The sequence below is a fragment of the Amblyraja radiata genome, chromosome 31 (genome assembly GCF_010909765.2).
Source record: "Amblyraja radiata isolate CabotCenter1 chromosome 31, sAmbRad1.1.pri, whole genome shotgun sequence".
Classification (NCBI taxonomy): domain Eukaryota; kingdom Metazoa; phylum Chordata; class Chondrichthyes; order Rajiformes; family Rajidae; genus Amblyraja; species Amblyraja radiata.
In genome coordinates this window covers 30127917-30145645 of record NC_045986.1, presented here as the reverse complement: position 1 = coordinate 30145645, position 17729 = coordinate 30127917, and the positions used below count along the sequence as shown (strand labels likewise).

Sequence of the window (17729 nt, the reverse complement as noted above, 5' to 3'; positions counted from 1 at the left end):
GCAGATGTGTTTCTTCACCAGCCTCTCAAAGCATTTCATGACTACCGAGGTAAGGGCCACCGGACGGTAGTCATTCAGACAGGCTGGGGAGGCATTTTTTGGTACCGGTACAATGATGGATTTTTTGAAGCAGGCAGGGACCACGGACTTGTCCAGGGAGAGGTTTAATAATGTAGTGAGCACCGGAGCTAGCTGCGTAGCACAGGACTTGAGTACTCACCCCGAGATGCCATCGGGGCCTGCAGCTTTCCTCGTGTTCACCCGTGTCAGAGCCCTCCTCACGTCGTGCTCGGACAGCGAGAATGTGTGCACATTCCTCCCTTCAGCTTCGGTAGCCAGCCTGCTGGCGGTATTGTCGATAGTCGGCAAACCTGGGGTGGTGTTGCCCATCTCGAAACGAGCGTAAAAGGAGTTCAGGTCATCAGCTAGGGAGGTGCCTGCACTTGCGGATGAACTCTACGTTAGAATGTCGGTATGAATCAGTGGGTGGTAATCTCTTGATTTATTTCCTGATTTTATTAATTGTACTTTCAGGGAGGAAGAAATTACGACGGCGGAAATTAGAAATTGAGGAAGAACTTAAGCAAGGTAAATCCAAAGTTGCTGCTAATATTGTTCTATCATGGTTGAGGGAGTGAGTGAACTGAATGTGTGAAATGTATGTGTTCCTTAATTTTCTACCATCTTCCTTTTATTCATCATTATTATTTGGACATGCTGTACAGGTGCCAATGATATAGTTTAGTTTATTATTTCCATGTGTACCGAGGTACAGTGAAAAGCTTTTGTTTGTGTGGTATCCAGTCAGAGAAATGTCATGAATACAATCACGCCACGCACGGATCTAGGTACAACTTTTAGTGCAAGAGATATCGTTGTACCAATGTCCAAATGGTGCCCTGCCCTTGTGGCCTTTCTTCATGCAAGTAGTTAGTTCATGCAAGTAGTCACTAACAGCTAGTTAGTGTAGGTATGTTTTCTGACCACAGCGAGTTATGGCAGCAATTTAGAAAGTGAATTGTGAAAAGATAATTGAAGGGGTGAAAACACGGAGAGGGTGTCCCCTGCAGAGAGGAAAGGGGGGGAGGGGGGGGGGGGGGATATCAGAGAGTTATTGAAATACAAAATCCTTCCTTGCCAGTAGCCTTTGGGGAAGATGTTGTAAAATTAATGTAACATTAAATGGACAAACAATTACAAAGAAGGATTTGGAATAGGCAATTGCATTGCCACGTACAAAGTTGATTTCTAGATTCCAATGTTGTTGAAGAAGGAACTGCAGATGCTGGAAAATCGAAGGTAGACAAAAATGCTGGGGAAACTCAGCGGGTGAGGCAGCATCTATGGAGCGAAGGAAATAGGCATTGCCTATTTCCTTCGCTCCATAGATGCTGCCTCACCCGCTGAGTTTCTCCGGCATTTTTGTCTACTTAGGCTTCTAAAGATAATCTTTTTGGCCTTGGTTCGAGACCCTGCGCTCCATAGATGCTGCCTCACCCGCTGAGTTTCTCCAGCATTTTTTGTCCACCTTCGAATGTCTTTCATTAACGTCTTTCTCATTTACCACATGCAAATCCTAACATGCTTTGAAGTGTGTGCATGTGTGTGTGTGTGTGTGGTGGTGTGGAGTATTAACCTGTAGGGTAATGGCATCAAAGTGACCTTTGCCTCTGTAATTAAGATCGCTAACTAATCTGGATTGGTTATTGGTTCACTTATTGGTTCAAATGGTCAAAGGTAAACTGTTAGATGAATTGTGTTTTCAGTTACAGGCATCTGAAAAGTGCCTTTGTTTTGCAAGAACTAGGTGTCCAATTGCTGCACTGTCACTTCCTTTTACAGTCTCAGCGCTGCAGTTATTGGAAAATGCAGAGAATTGAGTAACACCGGCTACAATGGTCTTTGAGAATGGGTGTGCCTGCAATCAGTTACTGTTTAGAGAAATGACATTACATGGTACTAGCTAAGAACGGGAAGTACCATAAAGTGTTCATTATTTTCCACCCAGTATTAATTGGCGAGCATTACACGATGGTAAACATTTATTTTTGTCCCCCGCTTCCCTTTCCTGAGGCATTTAGTTTTAACTGCTGTATTGATAGGGAACTGTTTCTAATGAACTGTATCTGGAGCTTAATTTAATGGATGTTCAATGTATAGGCTTGGACAGCATGTGCTTGCCACATGCGGCAACACATTTTACCAGATTGACCCAGTGTTCGCTCTAGTTCTACTCATGCTATTTTTGTTTTTTAGTTTAGTTTAGAGATGCAGCGCGGAAAACGGCCCTTGGGCCCACCGAGTCCGCGCCGACCAGCGATCACCCACGGTGGTGACTCGTCGTAGACGAGGATAGCATGGTTGTGTCTTGTGGGATGGAGTGTGGTCATGAGTCCGATGCGCGAGCCACACGCTGGAGGGAGCCGTGGGGGTAACATCAAGGCCGTGTGGGGGGATTTAGGGCTGCAGCCTTTCTCCTGCCTCTGGCACTAACTTTTGGCGGTTATCTTAAACTGCTGACCGCCTTCCTAGTGGTTATACGCCAGCCAGTCCTAATGGTTGTACGCCTGGCACGGGTCTCCAGTCCGTTTGGGGCTAGGCCTGCATGCTGGAGGTGGTCCTTGATACAGCCATTGAACCATTTCCTTTGACCCTGTGACAGAACTCTGTGCAGGAGTTGATGACACTAGCACATACACTAGCACTCTCCGACACTCTAGGGACAAATTACAACTTTACAGAAACCAGTTTACCTGCACGTCTTTGGCGTGTGGGAGGAAACCGGAGCACCCGGAGAAAACCCACGCAGGTCACGAGGAGAACATACAAACTCCGTACAGACAGCATTGGTAGTCAGGATCAAACCTGGGTCTCTGGCGCTGTATGGCAGCAGGTCTCCCACTGTGCCACCGTGCTGCCCCAAAGGTCCAAATGTGTTTTACTCACTGTAACTGGATAGAAAAGATTAGCAGGTAGACACAAAATGCTGGAGTAACTCAGCGGGTGAGGCAGCATCTATGGAGCATCATATCTGAAGAAGGATCTCAACTTGAAACGTCACCCATTCCTTCTCTCCAGAGATGCTGCCTGTCCCGCTGAGTTACTCCAGCATTTTGTGTCTTCCATCGATTTAAACCAGCATCTGCAGTTGTTTCCTACACAGAAAAAAATAGCAAGTACCAGAATGGAATGTTTGAGTCCTTCCTGTCCCGTGGAGTGAGTGCTCGTCACGACTTGTCCAGCGTCACCCAGTTCATGCATCAACCCTCAGTCAGGAGAGAACATAGGGATGGACATGAGGAGATGGCCTTTCATTTGTTGGCACCAGTGTTATCCATGCACAATCTACACCCTGCTGGCCACCAGCCACAGTTTCAAAATGTATTGCAGTTTTGTGAAGAGAAAGGCTGAGACTTTGCACATTTATTTATCACTTCTTTTGACAATTGCGTCATGAGCTAATATCTATTTTCCTATCGGGGTTACTTCCTCGTTACAATCTGAAGCAGCTGATTAACTTGTAACGTTAGAAAGAGAGTCTTTGTGCCTGAAATGCTGCATAAACACAGTGTTGTAAGCGGAACCAATCTGGCTAGTTCAAACAAAGAAGTTTGTTCTGCATATTTTAAATACATTTCTTTCATCTACTGGATATTTAATAGTACAGTATTGATCACATTTGCAACTGACGGTTGAGATTCTCAATTACGTGCAGAATGACTGTTCTATAACACAACTTTATTTGCCTACTATGCCTAGTAGTCAATGCCTACTATGTTCTGTTGTGCTGAAGCAAAGCAAGAATTTCATTGTCCGATCAGGGACACATGACAATAAACTCTCTTGAATCCAGTTTAGTTTGGAGAGACGGCGTGGAAACAGGCCCTTCGGCCCGCCAAGTCTGCGCTGACCAGCGATCACTCGTACACTAGTTATATCCTACATACAAGGGTCAATAACAAGGGTCAATATGTAGAAACCAATTAACCTACAAACCTGCACGTCTTTGGCATTTGGGAGGAAACGGGAGCACCCAGAGAAAACCCACACGGTCATAGCAAGCTCCACACAGATAGCACCTGTAGTCTGAAGCATGGTCTCAACCCTTGTTTCGGGTCGAGACCCTTCTTCGAAGGAATAGGTGACGTTTCGGGCCGAGACCCGAAGGGTCTCGCCCCGAAACGTCGCTTATTCCTTCTCTCCATAGATGCTGCCTCACCCGCTGAGTTTCTCCAGTATTTTTGTCTAGCTTTGATTTTTCCTGCGTCTGCAGTTCTTTCTTAAGCACCTGTCGTCAGGATCGAACCAGGGTCTCGGTTGCTGTAATGCAGCAGCTCTAGTTAAGTTTATTTAGCAAACTTCATGCTGGATGGCATAACCAATATTGTCAGCGATGCATGTTAGTTTATTAATTCAGCATTGCAGATGGGAAAATTGTTTTTAACACTGTGCCCAAATGTTGCCCCGAAATGCTTCATCTTAGATTGCTTCAACTGTTCTCACCGGCGACAAACCTAACTTGACTGTATTCATGTCTTCTATAATTCTGTTGTGCTGAAGCAAAGCAAGAATGTCATTGTCCTATCTGGGTCACATAACAATAAACTCTCTTGAATCTTGACCAAAGACAGGCAAAAAAAGCTGGAGCAACTCAGCTGGAGTAAAGGAATGGGTGACGTTTCGGGTCGAGACCTTTCATCAGACTGCCAATGGAAGTGGCATTAGTTCCAAATGTTGACCCTTAAACACCCTCAAGTTGGAAAGATGGACAACATAATTGCTTCACTAAAATTATAGTTCATATAGGGTACCACATTAATTTGAATTTACTGTAATCTTAATGACTCCTGGTTACTCCAGCAACCTGACCCGCTGAGTTACTCCAGCATTTTGTGTCGATCTTAATGATACCTTTCAGGTTGATGTTTTGTGCCTCCTTGTTACCTATAATTATCCACACACACACACATTCATTTTGTTTTTGGACTTTGTCAATGCCAACAAAATGGCTGCCTCAATTATAGAGGTTGCAAGGTTCTCCTCTCTAAAGTTATTTTACCTGCGGTCTTCTGGCACTGCACACAAGAAATACTTGAAGGATTCCATCATTTCACAATATGTAAATCGAGCAAGCAAAGTGGAGCCAGCAGCAGTAGCTGGGACTACATGTGCAGGGTTGAATATTTACGAGACATAATGATCAGTGTTTAGCAGTGCCACTTCAGAAGTATTTTGCTTGCCAAGTTAAATGCTTTTGCGTTCAGAACTGGCTACACGGTGGCGTAGCGATAGAGCAACTGCCGTATGCCACCAGGGACCCGGGTTCGATCCTGACAACGGGTGCTAATGTCTTTATGGAGTTTGTGCGTTCTCCCCGTCTCCGAGATCTTTGGTTTCCTCCCACACGCCAAAGACGTACAGATTTGTAAGTTAATTGGCTTGGTATCAATGTACATTTTCCCTGGTGTGTGTGTAGAATAGTGTGCGGGTATCAATGGTCGGTGCAGACTCAGTGGGCCGAAGGGCCTGTTTCCACGCTGTCAAGTCAAGTCAAGTTTATTTGTCACATACACATACAAGATGTGCAGTGAGATGAAAGTGGTAATGCCTGCGGATTGTGCAAACACTACAGAACCGAATAGAACAGAATCAGTATTTACATATTAGAGGGGGAAAAAACAGCAATTTTAAAAAGACCCAACACAACAGTAAATTAGTCCCTGGTGAGACAAGAGTTTACAGTCCTAATGGCCTGTGGGAAGAAACTCTGTCTCACCCTCTCTGTTTTCACAGCATGACAGCGGAGGCGTTTGCCTGACTGTAGCAGCTGGAACAGTCCGTTGCTGGGGTGTTAGGGGTCCCCCATAATGTTGCTGGCTCTGGATCTGCACCTTCTGATGTATAGTTTCTGCAGGGGGGGCGAACATAGTTCCCTTAGTGCGTTCGGCCGAATGCACTACTCTCCGCAGAGCCTTCTTGTCCTGGGCAGAGCAGCTCCCAAACCAGATTGTGATGTTTCTACAGCCCCAGAGTAGAAGCACTGGAGGTGTATCTCTAAACTAAACTATGCGATGAAAGCCAGGTGGTCTACATTAGACAAATAGCAAGTGATTGTCCTTTAAAATGACACATGGTGCCGGTGTAACTCAGCGGGTCAGGCAGCATCTCTGGAGTGTGCTTTATCTTTGTATCTTGACCCTTGAGCATCATCTCAAATTGATCATACGCAGTTGCTGCATTGGGAAATAAGCATCATGCCTTTAACTAGTGTGCACATGCTTCCTAATAATGTTGCTAAGTTTAACCATTCAGTTAATGGTTTGATTTTCCAAATTGCCTATGAATAGAAGCAAGCTAAATTACTTTGAAGAAAGGATTTATGTGTTCCTCATATTCTGGTTTTAATAAATGAATGAATGAATGAATGAATAAGTTTATTGGCCAAGTATGTACACATACAATGAATTTACCTTGGTGCTCTGCTCGCAAGTAACAACACGACATAGAGTAACAATTAACAATGACACATAAAACAGTAAACTAATAATACCAGAGCAAAAGGAGGCTACAGACTTTAGGTTATTGAGCAGAGCTACTCCTCAAGGGAAAAAAGCTGTTTTTATGTCTGGCTGTGGCAGCTTTGACAGTCCGGAGTCGCCTTCCAGAGGGAAGTGATTCAAAGAGTTTGTGGCCAGGGTGAGAGGGGTCAGAGATGATCTTACCCGCTCGCTTCCTGGCCCTTGCAGTGTACAGTTCGTCGATGGGGGGTGGGAAGGTTGCAGCCAATAACCTTCTCAGCTGATCTGACGATTCACTGCAGCCTCCGGATGTCGTGCTTGGTGGCTGAGCCAAACCAGACCATGATGGAGAAGGTGAGGACAGACTCTACGATGGCCGTGTAGAATTGGACCATCATTGCCCGTGGCAGATTGTGTTTCCTCAGCTGCCGCAGGAAGTACATCCTCTGTTGGGCCTTTTTGACTGTGGAGTTGATGGTGGCCCCCCACTTAAGGTCCTTGGAGATTATGGTTCCAAGGAACTTAAAAGACTCCACAGATGTGACTGGTGTTCTTGATGGTGAGTGCAGGGAGGGGAGGGGGAGCTCTCCTAAAGTCTATCAATTCCACTGTCTTAAGAGCATTGAGCTCCAGGTTGTTACGAAGGCACCAGGACGCCAGCTGTGACACTTCCTGTCTGTAGGCAGATTCCTTCCCATCCTGGATCAGTCCAATCAGGGTTGTGTCGTCCGCAAACTTGAGAAGCTTCACAGAGGAGTCTGTGGAGATGCATCCGTTGGTGTAGAGAGAGTAGAGGAGTCAGGCTTGTGAGTAGGTGTGAAGTATTGGTTGGGGAGGGGGGGGGGGGAGGGGATACCTGGGTCAAGTTTCTGTTTATCGAACCTGCAGTAGTACTCGTTCAGGTCGTTGGTCAGCTGACGATTGTTCAAGGAGCGTGGGATTTTCCTCTTGTAGCTGGTGATTTCTTGCAAGCCCTTCCAAACTGAAGAAGAGTCACTAGCTGAGAACCTGCTCCTCAACTTCTCAGAGTACCTTTCCTTGGCAGCTCTGATTCCTCTTCTCAGATTGTAATTGGCCTTCCAGTAGAGATCTGCATCCCCGCTCCTGTAGTCCTCATCTTTAGACTGGCAGAGCTGTCTGAGTTCTGCTGTAAACCGGAGCCTGTCGTTGTTGGGAATGCGTCCTAGTGGGAATGCAACTGTTGAGAAAGATGAGAAGTTGATTAATGCTAGTGTAACAATGTTATGTTTGCCTGTAGTAATTGTACTCTTTTAATCAGGTTTTCAGAAGCATGAACCTTGCGTCTCAGAAGCCAATTCAACAGAGCAGAGAATAGAAGTTCACAGAATTGTTTCACAGAAGGTTCTGCCTCAACCAAAGGACTTCCAGATGTCCCTTGAGGCAGAGACAATGTCAGAAGAAAATACCATTGAAAATCTCCCAAGAAAGAAAATTTCAATCAAATCTCTGAAGCAGAAACCAAAAGGCGATCAGAACGGGATGCAGGATGTTGAAGAGACCCACATGTTTCCCTGCAAAAATTGTGAGCGCAGATTTACCACGAAGCAAGGTCTGGAGCGTCACCAGCACATCCATGTATCCACAGAAGGGTTCACGTTCAGGTGCAGGTATTGCGGTAAAGCCTTTGGCACTCACATCAACATGAGACGGCATGAGCGGCGCCACGAAGCTGGGCCCAAGAGGAAGCCCACCTTCAAAGTGATCATGTCCGATCAGCGCCTGAAGGATGATTTTGATTTTGACAAGACGGCAATTGACATTAGTTCCGATCCATCAAGTCGACTGGAAAGCCCAACGGCTCTGGAAAATTATAAGAAAACTGATTCTGAGACGTCAGTCCAAAATATGGACACTTCTGTCTTAACGAGTTGTGAACCAAAAATCCAACACCCGTGCAAACTGTGCAAAAAGACCTTTGGTTCTTACACCAACTTGCGCCGGCACCAGCGCCGTATCCATGAGCGCCACCTCTTGGCCAAGGGCATCAGGATGAGACGGAAGGTTTCTGCAGAAGACCAGGATCCAACGTCCGAGCAAACGAGGGCTGCTGGCGGGCTCCATGTTACCAGCACAGAAACTGAAGATGACGAGGAAGACGAGGAGGAAGAGGAGACGGACGAGTGCCAAGCGTACATTATGGACGTTTCCAGTAACATCTCTGAGAACCTGAACCACTATATTGATGGAAAGATTGAGTCAAACAGCAGTACCAGCAACTGTGAGGTGATAGAGGTGGATACTGCTTGCACAAATCCATTCGGCCTGCCTTCTGTGCTGTATCCCGTGACCGATGAATCGCCTCAGAATCTTAAGACCACAGCACAACTTCCAGTCACCCATTCTCTTCTGAATGAAGTGAAAGACGGCGATTTGAAAGGTCCAAAAAGAAGGCGGACCAGCAGCCCTCCTCCCTTCCCAAAGATGAAAACTGAGCTTGGTGTCGAGACCATATCACCAGTGGTCACGCCGTTTGGTGGCCAGCCTGTCATGGGTCAGACCACTGGCAGCTTGAGCGGGCATCAGGAGAAATGTAGCCTGTCCTCCAAGCTGAAGCAGCTCCTCCAGATCCAAGAAAATAACTCGCCCAGATCAGGCCTGTTTCCAGATGGGTCAGTTGGCCCATCAACATCAACAGCAGCACCAATGGGATTTGGCCGATTCAAGAGGAGAACAACTTCACCTCCAAATTCCCCACAGCATAGTCCTGTACTGAGCACCACGGGAAAGGATTCTGACTTTATACGCATATGGAATGAAAGTGTACCTGGCCTGAAAGCATCAAAAATCGAAAGCCAGAGTAGCTCGCCTGCCTGGAGCCTCTCCAGCCGAGATGAAACTCTCAGTCCAATGAGTCTTGAAATGTGCAAAATAACCACCTCGAAGGAATTTGCAGGGAACCGTCCTCTGGCTAATCTCTGCACTCACCAGCCTCTGGATCTGTCCAGTGGCTTTAAGCTGCAGTCTGATGTAAAAACAGAAGTGGAAGGGCCAGGCATAGCCATCTTAGATCTGAGTCTGCATAAAAAGTTGTGCAGTGAAAATGAAGTTAAGGAGGAAATGGGGGTTGTTGGTGCTCAAGTTTCATGCAGCAGTAAGAAGAAGAAACCAACAACCTCTGTGTTGGAAAAGGTGCTTCTGAATGAGTATAATGGCACAATGAAAGAGGACTCTGAGGACAGTCCTGAGCCATGCCTGGAGGCAGAGGTATCATCTAATCCTAGTTCAACCCCAACATCGATTGCAACTCCAACTCCTGTAACAACACCTGCTCCTTCTCCTCCTCCTCCAGTGCTCTCCGTACCATCACCCCTTCCAGAGTCGGTAACCCAGGTTCTACAGTCAATAACTCCGGCTTTGTCACCGGTCAGCATAAACATTAAGGAAGAAGTTAAAGATGAAGGCTACCCAGACTCGGACAGCGAACACGAAATGAGCAATAACCACCCGCCCACCATCGAACCAGAATCCCCTCCAGAAATGCTCATTAAAAACTGCACTGAAGACCAGGAGGATGCAGAAAGCCAGGAGGATGCAGAAAGCTGTCAGCCCACTGAACAAGAGGAAAAACCTGAGCCTACGTTCACCAAAAGTTTCCAGTGCAATGTTTGTGAAACTCCATTCCTTTCCATCAAGGATCTCGGCCAGCACTTGTTGGTTCATGCCGAAAAATGGCCGTTCAAATGTGAGTTTTGTGTGCAGCTGTTCAAAGAGGCGGAGGCTTTGTCCGAGCACCGTTCGTCTTTGCACGGGGTTGGCAAGATCTTCGTGTGCTCCGTCTGCAAGAAGGAGTTTGCATTCCTTTGCAACTTGCAGCAGCATCAAAGCGACCTGCATCCGGACCAGCAGTGCACGCACATCGAGCTAGAGAATGGAATGCTGAGGCCCCAGAACTTCACCGACCCAGACAAGGCCACCAGCTGCCTCAGCCAGTCCATCGGCGAGGGTAGCGTGCCGCTACAGGAGCCTCAGCAACGAGAGGGCGAGGAAGATGATGAGGACTCCAGCGACTTGACAGAGGAGCTGTATACAACAATAAAGGTGATGGCATCCGGGATAAAACCAAAGAGCCCTGATGTCCGTATGGGACTCAATCAACGTTACCCTAGCTTCAAGCCCCCTCCGTTTCAATATCACAACCGCAGTTCAAACAGCGCAGTGTCGTCGGCTGTGAATTTTACCGCACACAACATCCCCCAGACCTTCAGCACAGCCATCCACTGCACAAAGTGCGGCAAGAGCTTCGACAACATGCCCGCTCTTCACAAACACATCCTGGCCTGTGCGTCCGCCAGCGACAAGAAACGCTACACCCCAAAGAAGAATGCGATCCCGCTGAAAAGGAAAATATGGAGGAAGAATGGGGAAATGGCCACCGAGCCGGTCAAGCAGAACACCATCCGGAGAATGGGCCAGCCAAAACGTCTTAACTTTGAAACGGAGACAAAGTCAAAACTCACCATGAACAAAATCAAAATGAATGTTCTGAAAAACAAAAGGAACCAGTTGGTGCAGAAGGCGATCTCGCAGAAGAACAGGTCGACTGCCAAAGTGAAGGCCATGTTGAAAAGCAGGAGCTCGGAAAGCCATAATTGCCCTTATTGTGAGAAGGAGTTCACTTACTTGGGAAGCCTGAACAAACACGTAACCTATAGTTGTCCCAAGAAGCCAGCCTCTCCTCCCGCCAAAGGGTCTAGCTCTCACTCCCCGGCCAGCAGTGACAAGGGAAGTGGGCAACGCAGGAGAACTGCAGATACTGAGATCAAGTTGCAAAGTACACCGGTTCTCTTGGGCAAAAGGAGAGGGAGGATGTTGGGTCCTTTGCAAACCGAGTCTGTTTCTTCAGCACCAAAGTTACAGCACCGCATGAAGTCCATACCTTTGGTAAAATCAAAGAAGCCCAACACGTCGCCCATTGCCTCCAGGACTGCAAGTCCAGTAAGGTCGGCTAAAGGATCACCAGCGGAGGGGAAGAGGTTGAAGTCCAAGCCCAGACAGCGGCCTTCAGCCACCGGCGGCATGAATTCACCGCGGCTTTACCTCCGAATGAAGAACAAGAAAGTGGTTTGGCAGAGGAAAGCAAATGTGATCAAGCAGACACGGTCGGAGAGATACGTGGGCAAGTCCAAGGAAACGCGAGCTGGTGCCGTGACACGAAGTGGGGCTCCGGTGGTCACTGATAGCAACGAGAGTGACATGGAAGATGACCAGGAAAACCAGGGATCATCGGCAGAAGGTGTCCAGGTAACTAACGCAACAAACAAGACCAGTCGTTAGCCAACACTGTAGCTGCAATGTACTTAGCTGTTTTATATCCCTTGGGGTGGAGATAGAGGTGGAATAGACGTATAATGGATTCACTTGGATGGTAGTTCAGTTTAGTTTAGAGATACAATGTGGGAACAGCCCCTCAGCCCACCGAGTCCACACTGACCAGCGATCCCCACTCACTAGCACTGTCCTACACTAGAGATCATTTACAACAAAGCCAATTTACCTACAAACCTGTACATCTTTGGAGTGTGAACGGGAGCACCCGGCACCCGGAGGAAACCCACGCAAGTCACGGGGGAGGGATGGACGTGCAAACTCCGTACAGGCAGCACCCATGGTCAGGATCGAACCTGGGTCTCTGGCGCTGTTACGCTGCCCCACCGTGTCGCCCCCTACTGGTGGTTTGAAAAGTTAGCATTATTTTTACATAGAAACATAGAAAATAGGTGCAGGAGTAGGCCATTCGGCCCTTCGAGCCTGCACCACCATTCAATATGATCATGGCTGATTAATAAGTTGCATGGGGGTTGAGGAATGTTTTATCAACCTCAGGTTTTTTTTAATTCCACAGGTCAATGAGGTGGTAACAAGAAGGACTAATGTTATGATTGTACTAATAGTTAAAGGGAAGAATGGGGGGCTGGATGTTTCCTCTGCATTGTTCAGAGCATGACATTATATCTAAGGATTCCTGAAGCAGATTTCATAAGTTTCTCCAAAACAAAAGTAATTGCTTGAAAAAGAGGGTTATTAAAAGGCATTAATATGATTAGATTTAATACTGAACAACAGAAGTAAACAATTGATTAAGTTCTAAAGATCAGAGTAATGAGATATAACAAAGTTGATAAAAAAATTTAATGCAAGTCAAATTTTTTTTAAAACAGCCTGGTTTCTATTCAGGTATTTTAAACACAAAAAACTCTAAATAATTAGAATGTTTACCTTCCCAACTCTTCACAATATCCCAATTCTTCTTTTCAAATGTAATCATGCTTCCATCTCTAATAATACTAAGTAAGGAATTTTGTTTAAGAAGGAACTGCAGATGCTGGAAAATCGAAGGTAGACAAAAATGCTGGAGAAACTCAACGGGTGAGGCAGCTTCTATGGAGCGAGGGAAATAGGCGACGGGTTGAGACCCTTCTTCAGACTGATGCGAGAGTGGGAGGGGGGCGGGAAGAATGCCTTCATTCTTAACCACTTTGTGAATAATTGCGTCTGAGATATCCTTGTGGTCATGAGGCTATAAACCCATGTTCTCTTTCAGTGGAAGTTAGACACAAAAAGCTGAAGTAACTCAGTGGGTCAGACAGCATCTGTGGAGAAAAAGAACTTTTCAGGCTGAAGAAGGGTCTCGACCCGAAACATCGCCCATTCCTTCCCACCATAGATGCTGCCTCACCCGCTGAGTTACTCCGGCATTTTGTGTCTATCTTCGGTTTAAACCAGCAACTTGCAGTTCCTTCCTACACATTACCCTTTCAATGTCCTGGTATGGACTACAAATGAAGCAATTGAAAGTAGCACATTACTCAATATATCATCAGTCATACTTGTTGTTCAGACGTTTGCGTTGTTAACAGTGGCATTGTCTGTTCAGGAGAGAAAACTGATAAGTCATGATTCAGAGACCAGTTGTGATCTTAAGAGCTCTCTGGCCAAAATTACCGATGTTACCCGAGCAGGGTTCTGGCAACAATCTTGCATCGGGAAGCTGGCTCCCAATTGATTTATAAACCCATGCATGAGGCATTACAATCAAAACTGACCGGTCCTGCCCCAGAAGAACCTTAAGAAAGGGTTAAAACCACTTCCCTGGCATATCAACTGTCCAAAAGATTGTATCGAACATTCAAAGTATACTTAAAAGGTACCCCTAAAGCTGATAAAATACCAGAAAACTTATATATGTTTAAATCAACTCAGTTGAGGGGGAGGGGAGAAAAAAAGAAAATTGCCTGTGCTTCTGGTAACAGCAGTTTCATCCAATTGGGAATGGAAGGTAGACAAAATTGCTGGAGAAACTCAGCGGGTACGGCAGCATCTATGGAGCGAAGGAAATAGGCAACGTTTCGGCCCGATAAGTTGCCTAGTTCCTTCACTTCATTGATGCTGCCGTACCCGCTGAGTTTCTCCAGCAATTTTGTCTACCTTCGATTTTCCAGCACCTGCAGTTCCTTCTTGAACAATTGAGAATGGAACCTTTTACAGATCAGTGTGTTGTTGATGGGGAAATCGGGCATTAGTTCAGTTTAGTTTATTGTCACGTGTACCGAGATACATTGAAAAGCTTTTGTTGTGCGCTAACCAGTCATCAGAACGACAACACATGATCACAATCGAGCCATTGACAGTGTATAGATACATGATGAGGGAATAATGTTTTAATGCAAGGTAAAGCCAGCAAGGTGTGATCAAGGATAGTCCGAGGGTCACCATTGAGATAGTAGCAGTTTAACACTGCTGTTTAGTCGTGGTAGGGATGGTTCACTTGGCTGATATCAGCATTCCATGGCCCCAGGGAATACAGGCCCAGCGATGGAGTCTGCTTGACCGTAGTTGAATTTCAGGCCTTCTCCGTTTGCTCTTGTGTCCAGTCAGGCAAGTAAATTCTGATAGCTCCAGGAAGAGATGTCCGCTTTTAATCAGAGGGTCTGGCACATGTGTTACTTCCCTAGAGCGATCTTTAATTCTCATTTTTTAATTTAATTTAACTATCTTTAATTGGACATTACTGGACTTTATCTTGCAGTAAATGTTATGTTTTAGCACGCAAGACTTAGCACGCTTTCCACTGTACCTCGATACACGTGACAATAAACTGAACGGGACTTTAGTCTTTCTGTGAAACTAGGCCCTCTAGTGTTCACAACTGAATCTGTTCTTGAGCGAAGTTCAACCCATAGAATAATAAGCTATAAATTACAAGGCTTTTAACCAAAGATGCTTTTAACTTTAAAAAAAAAAAAGGCTTTCATAAATGATACAGGTAGAAAGAAGGAACATTTGGCATGAATGTATCAACACAGTGAATTGAATTGAATCCTTTTATTTGTCATTCAGACCTTTCGGTCTGAACGAAATGCTGTTGCCTGCAGCCATACATGTAATAATAACAAAACACAATAAACACAAATTAACATCCACCACAGTGAGTTCACCAAACACCTCCTCACTGTGATGGAGGCAAAATTCTTAGAGTTACTATCTCTTCCCTCCTCTTCTCCCTCTGCGCCGAGGCGATTCCCCACCAGGCGATGGCGGCCCGGGGGGTGGTCGAAGCTGCCCGCAGCTGTTGCAACGGGTGCTCCGGAAAACAGGCACCAGCCTGTGACCTGCGAGCTCCCGACATTGTCCTCCACCGGCCCGCGGCCGAGCCCAGGATCCAGGTCGCCGCCGCCTCAGCCGCCGTAGCACCGTCTCCGCTCCGCGCCAGGCCGCCCACAAGGCAGCGTCTCAGCCCCGCACCGGGCTGCTCACACGGGAGCGCCTTCCAGCCGGTAGCCGTGCCGGCCGCACAGGAGTGTCTCAGCTCCGCACCGTCCGCCCTCACCGGAGCGCCGAGTCGTGCCGCTACCCGGACGTCGCCACAGCTCGAAGACGGTCAGCCTCCCGTTGGTGAGTCCTGGCTGGCTCTACCTCTGGACCCTCGAGGTCGGTCGCAGATTGGAGGCCGCCAGCTCCGCCATTAGGCCTCAGCGCAGACGGGGGAAGAGAAGGGGGATACGACAAAAAGTCGCATTCCCCCGAAGGGAGAGACAGAAAGCTCTGTTTCACCCTCCCCCCACACACATAACACCACCTAATAACCAAAAAAATTACTAAACTAGACAAAAAAAAACGACATAAAAAGTAAAAACAGACAGACTGCAGGCGAGCCGCAGCTGTATCACAGCGCCGCCACTTCCGGTGGAGTGTTGGAGGAACTCTGTGGAACAGGCAGCATCTGACTTGGACAGAATGGACAATTAGGGGAGACTGTTAAAAGATTGACAATTTCCCACATCTATGATCATTGCTACAGCAGTTCAAGCAGTTAAATCTATAAAAGTTTTTTACACCAAATACAGAGGTGGGGGAACTCAACAGGTCGGGCAGCACCTGAGGAGGGAATGGACAGGTGACATTTTAGGTCAGGACCCTTCAGACTGAAGAAGGATCCCTACCTGAAACGGAAACATCTCTGTCCATTCCCTCCATAGATGCTGCTTGACACGCTGAGTTCCTCCAGTGCTTTGTGTCTTGTTCAAGATTCCAGCATCTCCGTATATACATTATTTTGTTTTTGTTTGTTTTCAATTTTCAGGTTTCTTCGTTGAAGCTGGTGAGGTAACATCCTCGTTACCCTGTCTTTCCTCGACTGACCTGAAGCTCAGACTTTGAACCCAGCTTTTGCCGCTCAACTGGGTCCAAGAAATTGAGTTGAGCCGGGTCAGAGGTCGCCCCAGAAATGTGCGTCTCTGCCACGTTTGTTTCAGCCCGGCTTCCAGTCAGCTGACGCTATACTCTGCAGGCACGGCGCATTGTATTTAAATGAAAAAGGTGCTTCAACTGTAAGTTGAAGCACCGGACCTTTTGTAAACGTGCAGCCTATGGACAAGACTGGAAGAAAAAGAGACCATATTTGGCATGCACTTTGTGAATCTGAGATTTTTTTTTTATTATTACAAACTACCAGGCCACAGGCCATTGCATGGTCATCTAAGCAACAAATGGAACTATGAATCTTCATGAAGAAGTATCCTTTGAAATAACAGAGACAGTTGTCTATTGTCACCGGGCCAGCCTGACATGCGGCCCTATCTGTTGTTTCTAATGGGGTTTTTTGAGGTGGGAGGGGGGGGGAGAATATCCATTTTAAAAGATTTATTACTTATACTGTTATGGTCGGAAGGGAGAATGTCCATGCAAGGCTGTCTCTGTGCACCCGACTTCTTCTTCATTCTCTTTCCCACTGTAAAACTGTTCAGATACAATTTTGAATGGTAAGCCTATCAAGAATGTGTGTGGGTGTGTGTGTGTGGGTGTGCGTGTGTGTGTGTGTGTGTGTGTGTGTTGCACAGGAGTGCTACCAAAATGGTCTTCACCAGGTCCCATGCCCAGAAACACTGCTGCAGTTCCCCTTTTTAATCTTGGGGCTTTCAATGGTGAATTTAGTTTGACATTATCGTCCCCGCAGCCACACTTCTTTCTCCCTTTCACCTCCGAGAAAGTTTGCCTCTTCCTCTCGAGAGACTCTCTCGATTTCTACTGTAAATTTTATGGATACATTTTTGACTTGAAACGTTGTGGGGGGCGGGAGGGGGGGGAGATACTATTTTTCACACACGCATCCATTTCTGTTCTCAACTTAAAATTGATCTACCTCTTTAAAATTGAAATTTGTAATCAACTTCTTTTTGCAAAGTCCACGCCACTTTAACTCTCCCGCTCTCAAAACCATTCCTGTTTTATGTTTCTGTTTGTGGGGACTTTGTTGAAATAAACATTGTATGAAGTGTTTGTAGTAATTAAATAACATAGGATATATTTAAAATTATTTAAATTGTGTTTTCAGGCAGCAGTGTCTGATGTTTGTGATTCCTTCAATGCATTGTTCATTTTCAATTTTTTTGGTTTATTTTCATTTGGGCTGTGAGAATAAATGTATAGAACGTTTCTGTAATCAGATTATTGCTATGTTGCCTTAATGTGTTCCGAGTCCTTTCTCTCAGAGATGGGTTGTGGAACTAGAGGTTCTAGGGGCCAGGTCCATTGAAATTCTGAAGACTTTAATTTCAGCGGTAGAGTTGCTGCCTCACTGCGCCAGAGACACAGTTTCGATCCTGACTACGGGTGCTGTCTACAGAGTTTGTACGTTCCCCACGTGACCGCGTGGGTTTTACCAAGGTGCTCCGGTTTCCTCCCACACGCCAA

The 17729-nt window shown here is 46.4% G+C and overlaps 1 protein-coding gene across 3 annotated transcripts in view; it reads left to right on the top strand.

The window, feature by feature from the left end:
* The window catches only part of prdm2 (PR/SET domain 2), a 73232-nt gene extending 55751 nt beyond the window's left edge, over positions 1-17481 (top strand). For 2 of the 3 annotated variants that reach the window (XM_033048427.1, XM_033048428.1), the window contains 3 exons: positions 535-588; positions 7798-11780; positions 16120-17481. In XM_033048427.1, coding sequence (XP_032904318.1) covers positions 535-588; positions 7798-11780; positions 16120-16146 — 4064 coding nt within the window. In that variant the 3' untranslated portion in view covers positions 16147-17481. The remainder of the gene's footprint in view (positions 1-534; positions 589-7797; positions 11781-16119) is intronic. The other variant, XM_033048429.1, reaches the window with a different exon arrangement.
* Positions 17482-17729: the final 248 nt, after the last annotated feature.